This window comes from Polypterus senegalus, chromosome 2 (assembly GCF_016835505.1).
Source record: "Polypterus senegalus isolate Bchr_013 chromosome 2, ASM1683550v1, whole genome shotgun sequence".
Taxonomy (NCBI): Eukaryota; Metazoa; Chordata; class Cladistia; order Polypteriformes; family Polypteridae; genus Polypterus; species Polypterus senegalus.
The window spans coordinates 304,780,720-304,794,073 of NC_053155.1; the positions used below are offsets into that span (position 1 = coordinate 304,780,720).

The window sequence follows — 13,354 nt, forward strand, 5'->3', positions numbered from 1 at the left end:
CTCGTGCTATGTCCATAGCTTTATTTAATGTTACCTTAGTCCTGGCACTTAAAACTTTCTCTGGCAGTTTCGCTGAGTTTGTGTCAAACACCACCCTGACCATCTCATCTTCCTCTCCATAAGCACAGTCCTTCACCCGTGAATATTTACCCGTGGCAGTTTGCTATTGGATTGCCGCTGACGGATGGCCTTATATGGGCAGGCACTAAATTACAAACGCCAGCGGCAGCCTGTCTATGAACTTAATTTAAAGTGTAGGTTTACATCGTGCTTTGTTTCCGAAGTAGCAGAACTCGCTTCTTATTGTTTCGCTGCCTTCTCAATTACAGTGGTGTGCAAAACTATTTGCCCCCTTCCTGATTTCTTATTCTTTTGCATGTTTGTCACACAAAATGTTTCTGATCATCAAACACATTTAACCATTAGTCAAATATAACACAAGTAAACACAAAATGCAGTTTTAAATGATGGTTTTATTATTTAGGAGAATAAAAATCCAAACCTACATGGCCCTGTGTGAAAAAGTAATTGCCCCCTTCTTAAAAAATAACCTAACTGTGGTGTATCACACCTGAGTTCAATTCCCGTAGCCACCCCCAGGCCTGATTACTGCCACACTTGTTTCAATCAAGAAATCACTTAAATAGGAGCTGCCTGACACAGAGAAGTAGACCAAAAGCACTTCAAAAGCTAGACATCATGCCAAGATCCAAAGAAATTCAGGAACAAATGAGAACAGAAGTAATTGAGATCTATCAGTCTGGTAAAGGTTATAAAGCCATTTCTAAAGCTTTGGGACTCTAGCGAACCACAGTGAGAGCCATTATCCACAAATGGCAAAAACATGGAACAGTGGTGAACCTTCCCAGGAGTGGCCTGCCGACCAAAATTACCCCAAGAGCGCAGAGACGACTATTCCGAGAGGTCACAAAAGACCCCAGGACAACGTCTAAAGAACTGCAGGCCTCACTTGCCTCAATTAAGGTCCGTGTTCACGAGTCCACCATAAGAAAGAGACTGGGCAAAAACGGCCTGCATGGCAGATTTCCAAGACGCAAACCACTGTTAAGCAAAAGAACATTAGGGCTTGTCTCAATTTTGCTAAGAAACATCTCAATGATTGCCAAGACTTTTGGGAAAATACCTTGTGGACTGATGAGACAAAAGTTGAACTTTTTGGAAGGCAAATGTCCCGTTACATCTGCCGTGAAAGGAACACAGCATTTCAGAAAAAGAACACCATACCAATAGTAAAATATGGTGGTGGTAGTGTGATGGTCTGGGGTTGTTTTGCTGCTTCAGGACCTGAAAGGCATGCTGTGATAGATGGAACCATGAATTCTACTGTCTACCAAAAAATCCTGAAGGAGAATGTCCGGCCATCTGTTCGTCATCTCAAGCTGAAGCGATCTTGGGTGCTGCAACAGGACAATGACCCAAAACACACCAGCAAATCCACCTCTGAATGGCTGAAGAAAAACAAAATGAAGACTTTGGAGTGGCCTAGTCAAAGTCCTGACCTGAATCCAATTGAGATGCTATGTCATGACCTTAAAAAGGCGGTTCATGCTAGAAAACCCTCAAATAAAGCTGAATTACAACAATTCTGCAAAGATGAGTGGGCCAAAATTTCTCCAGAGCGCTGTAAAAGACTCATTGCAAGTTATTGCAAACACTTGATTGCAGTTATTGCTGCTAAGGGTGGCCCAACCAGTTATTAGGTTCAGGGGGCAATTACTTTTTCACACAGGGCCATGCAGGTTTGGATTTTTTTTTTCCCTAAATAATAAAAACCATCATTTAAAAACTGCATTTTGTGTTTACTTGTGTTATATTTGACTAATGGTTAAATGTGTTTGATGATCAGAAACAATTTGTGTGACAAACATGCAAAAGAATAAGAAATCAGGAAGGGGGCAAATAGTTTTTCACACCACTGTATATAATGCATGTTTTCTTGAGCGCTTTTTTGAGGTCTTCCTGGTTTTCTATGTACTGCGTGATTACGTGGGAGGCGTGATGATGTCACATGAAACTCCGCCCCCACGGCGTTGAAGCTCATCTCCATTACAGTAAATGGAGAAAAACTGCTTCCAGTTATGACCATTACGCGTAGAATTTCGATATAAAACCTGTCCAACTTTTGTAAGGAAGCTGTAAGGAATCAACCTGCCAAATTTCAGCCTTCCACCCACACGGGAAGTTGGAGAATTAGTGATGAGTCAGTGAGTGAGTGAGTGAGTGAGTGAGTGAGTGAGTGAGTGAGTGAGGGCTTTGCCTTTTATTAGTATAGATTGATTCCTTTTGTTAAAATGTGTGATATGCTCTGTGTGTTGTGAGGTCAGTAGAGGAGTAGTGTTGGTTGTTCATTCTCTTTTTTCTTTATTTTTATTTACAATAATATTGTCTGCCACTACAATAAAAGGCAGTGTAATGAAAGGCACTATAATAATTATAATAAATTTTATTTATACAGTAATCCCTCCTCGATCGTGGGGGTTGCATTCCAGAACCCACCACGATAGATGAAAATCCGTGAAGTAGAAACTATATGTTTGTATGGTTATTTTTATATATTTTAAGCTCTTAGAAACTCTCCCACACTGTTAACATTATTAGAGCCCTCTAGACATGAAATAACACCCTTTAGTCAAAAGGTTAAACTGTGCTCCATGACAAGACAGAGATGACAGTTCTTTCTCACAATTAAAAGAATGCAAACATATCATCTTCAAAGGAGCGCCGTCAGGAGCAGAGAATGTCAGAGAGAACGCTCGCTAAGAAAAGCAAACAATCAAAAAATCAATACGTGCTTTTAAGTATACAGAAGCACCGCGATAAAGCGCCATTTTGTAGAGGAGCGTCCGTGTCCTCTGTGCAAACAGCCCCTCTGCTTACACCCCCTCCGTCAGGCAGAGAGAGTGAGAAAGATAGAGAGAAGCAAACAAGCACCGCGCGGGAAGCATATCTCATAACATTGAGGAGTTTTAGTTAATATGTAATACATGCTCTGATTGGGTAGCTTTAGTTAATTCACATAATGCATGTATTCCAAATAACGATATATTATTTGCACTATACAACTCCAGGCACCTCATACCCAGATAAACACACTTGAGTTCTTAATTTTGTGACTGATTTCAGCTCCTTTCTGTTTGATGGGATAGCAGGCTGCTTGTGCTGATCGACACATTTGCAAAACAAAACACACTGATGAGGAGAGGTGCAAAGGAATTTAAGGTGGCCCGGGATTACAAGTTTTTTCGTAGGCTTCAGGGATTCTAGTGTTATTAAATGTGGAACACTGTTGTTCAACTTCTAATTCTGCTATGTAACTTTCGTTTAGGATGTATACACTAATTTATGAATAATAAAATAAAAGCAGTACTCGTTCTAGCAAATACATGGTTAATTCACATAACTACACAAGCGCTATGAATCATGGCAGAAAACACAATAGTTTTAGGTGAGATTCCCCAGGTTAAAGTTCAGGCCAACTCAGTTTTAATCAGGTAATAAATTGACCAATTAAAGGACACAACAAATAAAATTTTAAATTAAACAAGCAGTCGACCAATTGGTGCTTATTTACTCTAACAGACTTTCATAACAGTCTATATGCCAAAATTATGCTACATTGCCGCTTATATTACAATCAGAATCATGCCTTGCATCTACAAATTGCACACTGTTATAGAGTACAGTGCCTTTAAAAAGACCAGTCAGTTATTTATTATTTTATATTTGCAGAGATCTGTTTTCATATTGACATTACAAAGTCTTTTTTGTTAATCAGTATTAAAAACGCCAAATTAAATCCACTGTGATTCAATGCTGTACAATAAGAAAATCTAAACACGTCAAAGATGGGTGAATACTTTTTCAAGCACTGTAGCTGCTATTTTGTTAATTTTCTTATCAAATTGGAGGGCGCTGCTGACAGTCTACAGGACAGTACACAGGGCAGGGATGTGCCATAGATAAGGTGCCAATGTATTGCATGCCACTGCCATGCACACACCTGCACACATTCGCACAGGGCTAATGTAGAGTAGATAAGCAAGCATTTTGCAAACTGGAATACATCAAGAAAACTCACATAGAAGTTGGAAAAGAATGCAAAACTGTTTGTAGACATTGGCTGGGTTCAAAACAGAACATTGACCTTCAGAACTGCAAGGCAGCAGCTCACCATGGTGGTGTCTTTTTAAGGTCACAATTAGCCAATTCATTGACAAATGAAGGAGATAAAAAGTAAATTAGGTTGAAATTAAGCTCAAACTCGGCAAAGCTTTTTTATAAGAAATGCCCAGGTAGGCCAAGAAGGCAGCAGAAGCCTAAGAAAGCGTCTGTGAGAAATAGGAACTTGAAAGCAGAAGAAGGACTTGGGTTTGCAGTAACCTTACCTTCATCCATCAAGGGTGTAAAATCTACATGACAAGAGTGGTGTAATGTTTGCGCAGGGTGACAGCAGCTTTGAGAGACAGAATGAAATCAGGAAATGACACAGAGAGATCAAAATTGAAGCAGGGGTCTTAGATGGGAAGTCTAATATTAAATAAATAAAAATCAGGACGTGTAGCCAGGATCATGATTAAAAAAACAGATCATCATAAGCTAAAAATGGAACACATAACCAAAGGTGGAAAAAAAAGTCAGATGTAATATGTGGTCTTAGGGCAGAAAAACCTCTAACCAGCAACTCACAAACTTACAAAAAGGAAAATGCTAAAGGTTATTTATTCAGGAATACAGATCTTGGATGACCAAGAAGCAAGATATGCTAAACTTTATGCTGTTGTGATAATAACGTCACGCTTCACACACTGCCAGTCATCAAGTTTAGCAGCAGTCGACAATAAAACTATTCCAGAATACCGGCGCCCATAAGGAAAACAAAATACCACTGTGGGAGAACATAAATTATATTTAGCACTGGTCAAAACACATGGAAACAAAAAGCAACTATTAAAATATAAATAAATAAATGAATTCAGAAGCCTGATCATGATAATCAGAATGTCTATAAAGAACCCAGACCATATTACTTTTAATTATGGACACAGATTGGGTTTAATTTAAGAGAATTGAACTATTGAGTGTAACTCTACATCCCTATCTTCAGCTACAGATAGTGGCCAAAAAAATGACACAATGAGGTTTCTGTACAGGGTTGCTGGTCTCACACTTTGTGACAGCTGAGCAATACACGAGGACCTTGGTGTAAAAAGACTCCTTTTCCAGATTAAGAGGACCCAATTCAAGGGGTTTGAAACTATGGTTAGAATATTCTTCTGAGGATCTCATGGGAGATTACCTAGGAAAAACCTGCTAGGAGAAGGACTTTATATGTCTCAAGCCTGAGTCTTCTCCAAGAATGGTTGGGAGATGCTATGGAGACTTGATCAACCCAGCATACTGCTATAAATGATGATGATAAAGATTCTTGAGGTGTATGAAAGACTACGGGTTTCAAAAAGTAAGAAGATCCCTGAATTAGCATGGGCAGTTGAGTCACTTGTACCATTACCATTGTCTCACACGTGCGATTAGGAAGAAGCTGTATGGACTAAGTGAAGGTATTTCCACACCAGGCCAGGGTGTGGTGGGGTGCACTAAACCCTCTACTGCCTGATTCAACCTTAAAGACATCACTTACGGCGCCCAGAAGTATGTCACTTCTGGTTTCGGCACCTATAAGCACACCACTCCCGGTTCTGGCACCCAGAAATACAATACAACCCCAAAACATGTCACTTCTGGTCATGGCCTTTAATGGATCCATTTTCTGAACATTAAATCAGTTCTTGTTTGGACTCCAACCAATGCACATGAGTTTCAAATCCCAATTGCAGCCAGGGACAATATATGGGTGGCTGCCCCAAACCATTTTGTGTGTGTTGAAGCTATTCATTTCAAACCATACAAATACGAGGAGGGAACCAAATATTCCCAGAATTGGTCAATAGCACAGGAATAGGGTGTAGTTATCAATCATATCACTAGTTATTGCATATGGCTAATGTCTGTTTATTCAGTTAGTTGAGTGGCCCCATGCTGAGCTGATCAAGGGCATATTTTTATTGTTTATTCCACAATCATGCACGTGACTTGGGCAATTTTTTTTTTGATTATAAACAATTTCTTCCCTATGGATAAACATTTCATCAGGGACAATACATCGAAGAACTGAGCAGTCTACAGAGAGACTTGAGGAACAAAATGTCTGGGGAAACGTCACACCCAAAACTGGATTTAAAGCCAGGACAACACACCTGCACACACTGCATTGTCAGTCAGAGTTTTTGAATAAAAACAATACGGTTGTTACTCTGCACCCCCTGTATTTGCCAGACCTCACTCCCTGGGACTTCTGTTTGTTCCCAAAATTAAAACTGAGACTGAGAAGAAGAAGATGTGCTACTGTGGAAGAAATCCTGGAGAAAATACAGGAGGTTGAAGACATGGTAACAAAGAAGAGTACAGGAAACATTCCCAGGTATGGAATGGAAGAAGTGCGTTGTAGCTCAATGAGAATATGTGATGGTGACTAAAAAGAAATTGATGTAAGGATTGTAATAGTTTTTTTTTTTTTTACAATTCCGGGAATTTTTAGGTTCCCTTCTCATATTTATTCAGCAGAATCAAAAACACACAGCATAAGGATGATACGACTATCTTTTCAATGAAGGAATGCTAGAGGCAGTGGGTGAGTTGTTTTGCAGTGAGTGTGTTTTATATTGTATATCCACCACATATTACTGTCCTTTATTTTACATTATTTACTCTTGAAAATGAGCAGTGTGGGAACCGAGAGAGAAGGAGAAAGTGATTCGTTGCACTCGTCAGGCAAGAAGACACATTATCCTAACCAGACAAACAATTAGCTTGAAATTCATGTCTACAAAATATCTTTTTTCCTTTTGCAGTTAATTCTTGACAGATTACTGAACATGCCTTCATTAACATCACTTAAGTGGAAACTTTGATTGCATTCCAAATAAATTTTACAAAGCAGAGCTTTGTGATGTACAGATGGTTAAAGTTCTCTTCTTTTCTTTTCCATATTTGTCACAGTCATCATTCACTTTCCAACCAGAGATTTCTTTTTTTGAGAGCATATGTTTTTTGGGTTAGCCAAAAGAATATCTGGAGGTTAAAACTGGCTTCAGTTTTGATGTAAGGATTATTAGTTGGATGGTGCATGCAAAAATAAGGCTGGCTGCATACAAAAGCTGCTGAAAGAAAAGTTTTATGGGTTCAGTCTGTGAAACCAACCTGAGAGGCTGCCACTCCTTTCTGAGCTGTTGTGAGAGCTCGTGGTGCTGAAATCTTGTGACTGGTTGTGTGGCATTCTATTAGACAGTCCCTCAGCCAGGCGGTAGTCAGGAATGAAAAGGAGTGCTACAGGTTAAAGGGTAAAAATCACAGTGGCATCAGGTGAGTCGCTCCCAGCCCAAGCACATGCACAGCATGCAGTTAGCAGAAAGCCGAGGCTGTGAAAAGTCATGTGTCAGAACCCAACTCTTTCACCCAAAAACCTGCAAGAATAAATGCTGCAAAAAGGAGTCAATGACAGAAGACAAGAATGAAAATATGAGGACATTACAATGTACCACAGGTAACGTGACGTACTGCTACTTTGATGAAGTGTTGTATCATTAAAAGATCTATCTATCTATCTATCTATCTATCTATCTATCTATCTATCTATCTATCTATCTATCTATCTATCTATCTATTATATAGTGCCTTATTAATCTATCTATCTATCTATCTATTATATAGTGCCTTATTAATCTATCTATCTATATTTCTATCTATCTATCATGCAGTATGCTTCAGCCAAGCACACATGCATTTTCCAAACTGGCTTCATCATTGAGAAGGGTCCTGAGTAGCCTAAAACTATCACAGAACCATCAGAATCAAGGTGGGACCCAAGCTCAAGTTGGATCCCAGTGATATTGCGGGGCACAGACATACATACACACACACCCTAAGCAAAGCTCCCACCCATTAATTAATTATTAGATCTGCATAATCCAGTACTTAGGTGCAGGACGTGTAGTCTATAGTAGCATGTTTGGGAAAAATCAATAGCTTTTTGTCACAGAGCACACTCATATGCATCTGCATAGACATTTGCATGGGGTACATGTCAATCTAACTAATTGTGTGGGATATGAGTGGAAACTGGAGTTTCCAGAGAAAATTAAGGTGGATGTATGAAAGATGCTCAAACTCCCTAAAGTCAGTAGCAGGGAATGGAAATCAAATGCAGGTACTGTGAAGCAATAGCAGTAGCTACTGCGCTTCTGTGCTCTTATATAATATCATCAAACCACACCATACATGTATATATATATATAAATTCTACTGTCTACCAAAAATCCTGAAGGAGAATGTCCGCCATCTGTTCGTCAACTCAAGCTGAAGCGATCTTGGGTGCTGCAACAGGACAATAAGTGAATGCCATTGAGGATAGAAGGGTACCCCGGCTGGACAACGACAAGACCTCCTACCAAGATGGAAGGTGTCATGGGATGGGTGATCAGAAGCCAGAGGCCAATAGCAGTTCCCTCATGAGTTAGGTGGTAGTGATCAATTGGAGGTATCCCAGCTTAGATACGTTCAGGGGTACGTGGGAACTGTAGTCTGGAGTTCCAGGCCTGTCTGGGTCCCTGGGCATCACAAGAGGGCACTATCCATGAGGACTCCCCTGGTTCTCAAAATGCCTCAAATCATACCCAGTCACTGGAAGCCGTTCCGGGTCTAGCTTAAAAGAAACCTTATTTTGACAAGTCAGAGCTGGGCAACACTCAACTAGAGGTGGAAGGAGATGGAAGAATTTCATTGATTTTGTATGTTTATTGGTTGTGTCCATTGTAAAAGTGCTTGATGGATTAAATATCCCATGATTGTATTGGGCATGATTGGGTTTTGGGGCTGTCATACCCTAATGGTTACTACTTACACACACACACACACACACACATATATACATACATGAGTCAAAGTTATGTTAATATTTGAATGATGGAAACGATTTATTCACAAAACATACTTCATATGTGCAAGATGATTTGCAGGAATGTCCCAGCCTGTTCACCTATGTGCCCTATGCAGCACATAAATTGTCCACAAAAATTGTATATAAGTATATACATAGCAGCACCATTAGTATTAACATAATTTTGACTCAACCTATATATATAGTATATATGTATGTAATCATAATTCACTATACCATTTACCAATTGCCATAAACAATTTCTTGCACTAGGAATTTGTCATCTTTTACATGCCCAAGCTTATCCTCCAGGGACAACACAGAGAGGGAGAGAGGAGCTTGATGTCAGAGCACAGGATCAGATATTTGTTCAGTGCCCATACAGCAATTCCAGGTTAAAAGCTTTGCCCAGTGGCCCATTGGAGTAGCATTGCTTCTGGCATTGCCTAGATTCCAGCTGGCAGCATTCCAGTTACCAGCACTGATCCTTTAGCCAGAGAGCTACTCATACACTCATTCAGATAGACATACATACACATGTATACATTATGTTCACATAAGATCAGGACGGTAGCCCCATAACATAACATGACATAAAACTGACAGACTGACTTAATCCAATTCAGTGTTGGAGAGGGCCAGAGTCTACCCTGGCAACATTGGGCACAAGACAGTACCCAGCCCTGCACCGGGCATCAGTCCTTTTCAAGTACACACTCACACAGTGCCAGTTTAGAGCTGTCAGGTAAGCTAACACCCGTGTCTTTGGGGAAATAGGAGGACGTGTCATGCAGACACAGGGAAAATGGGCAATGGCTGGGCATGGGTTTTGGGATCTAGGATGCTAGATCTGTGAGGTACCAGTCCTTTGCTGAGCAGACACATGCACACTTGCTCACAGAATCCAATTTAGAGATGCCATTTAGCCTAAAATGTACTGTATATTTTCTGGATATGGGATAAAAAAACAAAAATTACATGCAGATACAGGGAGAAAGCTCAAACTTTATACAGATGGTGCCTGGCCAGACGTAAAGCGGTAGTGCTAAACACTAAAATAACACAATATAACATAACATAACAAAATGGAAAAAAATGAAACACAATAAAAAGAAACATACAAACAATAACCTTTTGAACTAAAGAGAAACATAACACAACATTCTCAGACCCTATTAATCTAATACAAGGTCCCAGGGGATTAAAGAAGGTCTTGTAAGCATCAGGCAGGATCTATCTCTGGACAGTGTCCAGTTCATCCATGTATCTATTCACTCACACAAACATTTCACAACCATTGTTCCAATTTGGAATCACCAATTAACTTCACAGATATTTCTTTGGAAATGTGGTTAATAAAATAAAACTGCAGTGGAGGGACACCCCTTCTAGGAATGGTTCTTGCTTTGCGTCCACAGGGTTTAAAAGACATAACATTTCTATGTACTCCATCCTCATCATAGGGAGCTAAAGCCTGTCCCTGGTAGCATCACGAAGAAGGCAGGAAACCATTCTGCTCATCACAGAGCACAACTGTAGATACACTCACACCTGTTAATGCCTAGCCAAATGGGGGCTTCCAGTTTGCCTGACACATGAATCATCCAGATTTGGGAGGAAAATTCACAGGTAAGTAGGTACAACATACACAATCCATAAAAACAGTAATTGGGTAAGGATTCAAACTCAAACTACTAAAGTTTTGAGCAGTAATAATAACCATTTTACAACAGTGCTTTTGTTTAAGGGTATTTGTAAATCTAAATGGAAGCAATACGGCTGGTGTCCAAACATTTCTTTTAGACCCATTTCTTACTACCATTTGACCACAATATATATGTATAGATACATATACACACACCTACTGTATGTACAGGGTGGTCCAGATCTAATTATGCAATTTTCATTACGCTATAACTTATTAAGTTTATTACTCCGAGCCTGTACCTAACTGAATGGAGGACAAGTGGTACATTACATGGAAAATCAGTGGATCTAGTCTATTTTTGTTTATTACAAGATATTTCAAACAATTCTTTTGTCTTGTATTGTTTTCCTGCATTGCATTAAAAGTTGCATAATTAGATCTGGACCACCCTATAGAGGTGGTGCTGAACAATAAGGTGGGGCCTGAGTGATAGAGATAGTTCGACTGACGTCATCAGGAAGTTCTTACAGGCAGTCCTGGAACAAAGAGTGGTACAATCTTTGTCCTTAGATTACGATTTTGGGAGCTGCTTCTAAGGGCCTTTGTAATCCAGATGTTGCAGGTTTGGGGCTGACCACTGGAAATTACCAGAGCGCAATCTGGGAATGATTTCACAGGAGAACACTTGGCATAGTCGGCAGGATTTATGCTGTGGAAGGGTGGAGTGTAGAAGTGGTGCTGCCCAGTAAGGTGAGGGTTGATGGAGATAGAGCTCAGCTGACTTCATCAAAAAACACTCCACTTTGCATTGGTTACAGGCTGTCCTTGCATGAACAGCAAGGGGAGTGTTTTTTTTTATTTTTTTTTTAATTGCACACTATAGGGAGCTACTGCTGAGGACCATTGTAATCCAGACATTGCAGGTTCATGACTAACTTCTGGCAGTTACTGGAGTGTAAAATGCACAACCTGAGTTTCATCATGGTCTGATTCCACAACATTGCATTGTGGACAGGTGGAGTGTAGAAGTGGTGCTCCGCAATAAGATGGGGGCTAAGAAAAGATAGAGAGAGCACTTGGCTGATGTAACTATGAAGCACAATGCTTTGCATTGCTAATGGACAGTTCCTGCATAAACAGCTGGGGGAGCTCTCCTTTTATCTCACACTATAGAGGGTTGCTTCTGAAGGTCTTTGTTATCCAGACATTCCAGGTTTGCAGCCGACCACTGTCAGATACCATAGTGGAAAATGTGCAACCTAGGATGTATTGCAGTATGATTCCACAACAAAGCAAAACTAGATATTTATATATTGTCACGCTTGGGTCACAGATTTGCACAGAGACACAGAAGGTTGTAGAAAGCAGGAATTTTATTCAAACTCTGTAAACAAACATTTGTTTCTTTTTCAAAAGCTTAAACTTGCTCCACGAAAAGTCAGAGATGACAGTTCCGCCATGAGCAGAGAATGTCAGAGAGAGAGAGAGAGAGATAAAAGCAAAACAATCAATTCCAAAAACCGACAGACTCTGCACAAGGCTTTTAAGTAAACGGAGTACCGCACAAGGTCTTTATTACGCGTTATAGCGTAAGTGAGAAGGGAATGAGCAATGTGAAGGTAGACTCTGTTTCAGGGGTTTTCTCAGGGGCATCTGTGTCCTCTTGGAGTGCAATCACCCCTCCAGCTTACTATATATATATATATATATATATATATATATATATATATATATATATATATATATATATATATATATATATATATATATATATATATATATATATATATATATATAGGGTGGTCCGGATCTAATTATGCAACTTTTAATGCAATGCAGGAAAACAATACAAGACAAAAGAATTGTTTGAAATATCTTGTAATAAACAAAAACAGACTTACATCTATCAGCAACAAAAATAATTTTTTGTGAATCTCTATGTAATAAACTTAATACGTTATAGCGTAATGAAAACTGCATAATTAGATCTGGACTACCCTATAGTGTGGCATGCATCTGCACCTGGGGATCACCTTTACTCTTTGAGGGCTGAGTATTTTTTTCCAAAAAACTCAGTTTTCCTGATTTGCACACAAAGCAATGGTTTCACACAAAAATCGACATAAAACGTGGCTGCTGTCGGCGTCGATTCACCGTCTCTGGCAGCAACGGTTCAACAGCCAGCAGGAATGTGTGGTGGGCCGGCTGCCTGGCTGTCTTCATGCAACATGCGGACAGCGGTGGCAGTCAAAATGCAACATGGTCTGCTTTGTAACTCCTGCTTTGGTGGTCCTCCCAGGCAAACTCCGATGTAGGCGCCTCAGTTACATGAACGTGTTCAGCACCACAATCAGCTGGGGGCCGATGAGATGACACTGGTACCTCACTTTCATTTTTGATCTCCAGATGACTTGCACCAAACTGGAAGTCCGACAAGTTAGAGTCTGATTCAGCGGTAATACGCAAAACGTCATCCATTGGAATTTTATTCGCTTTGGTCTTTCGCCAGATGTCGATGCCATTTTAGAGGTTGTTTGATCTTCGCTGCTCCTACATGCACAAGCAGGGAATTGAGGTGAAATCAATGAAGCTAACTTTCCTTTTAGCAAAGAGAGTCTAACTGAAACGTAACAGTGAGTTTTGTTGCAGTTTATAGCTGATCACCTCTGAATTTCGACAAAAGTCAACAACCG

The 13,354-nt window shown here is 39.9% G+C and overlaps 1 protein-coding gene across 5 annotated transcripts in view; it reads right to left on the reverse strand.

The window, feature by feature from the left end:
* The window catches only part of robo2 (roundabout, axon guidance receptor, homolog 2 (Drosophila)), a 748,943-nt gene that overhangs the window by 98,281 nt on the left and 637,308 nt on the right, over positions 1–13,354 (reverse strand). For 3 of the 5 annotated variants that reach the window (XM_039745870.1, XM_039745869.1, XM_039745866.1), the window contains one exon: positions 7,279–7,404. The exons of the other annotated variants lie outside the window; for them this stretch is intronic. In XM_039745870.1, coding sequence (XP_039601804.1) covers positions 7,279–7,404 — 126 coding nt within the window. The remainder of the gene's footprint in view (positions 1–7,278; positions 7,405–13,354) is intronic. 5 annotated transcript variants of the gene reach the window in all.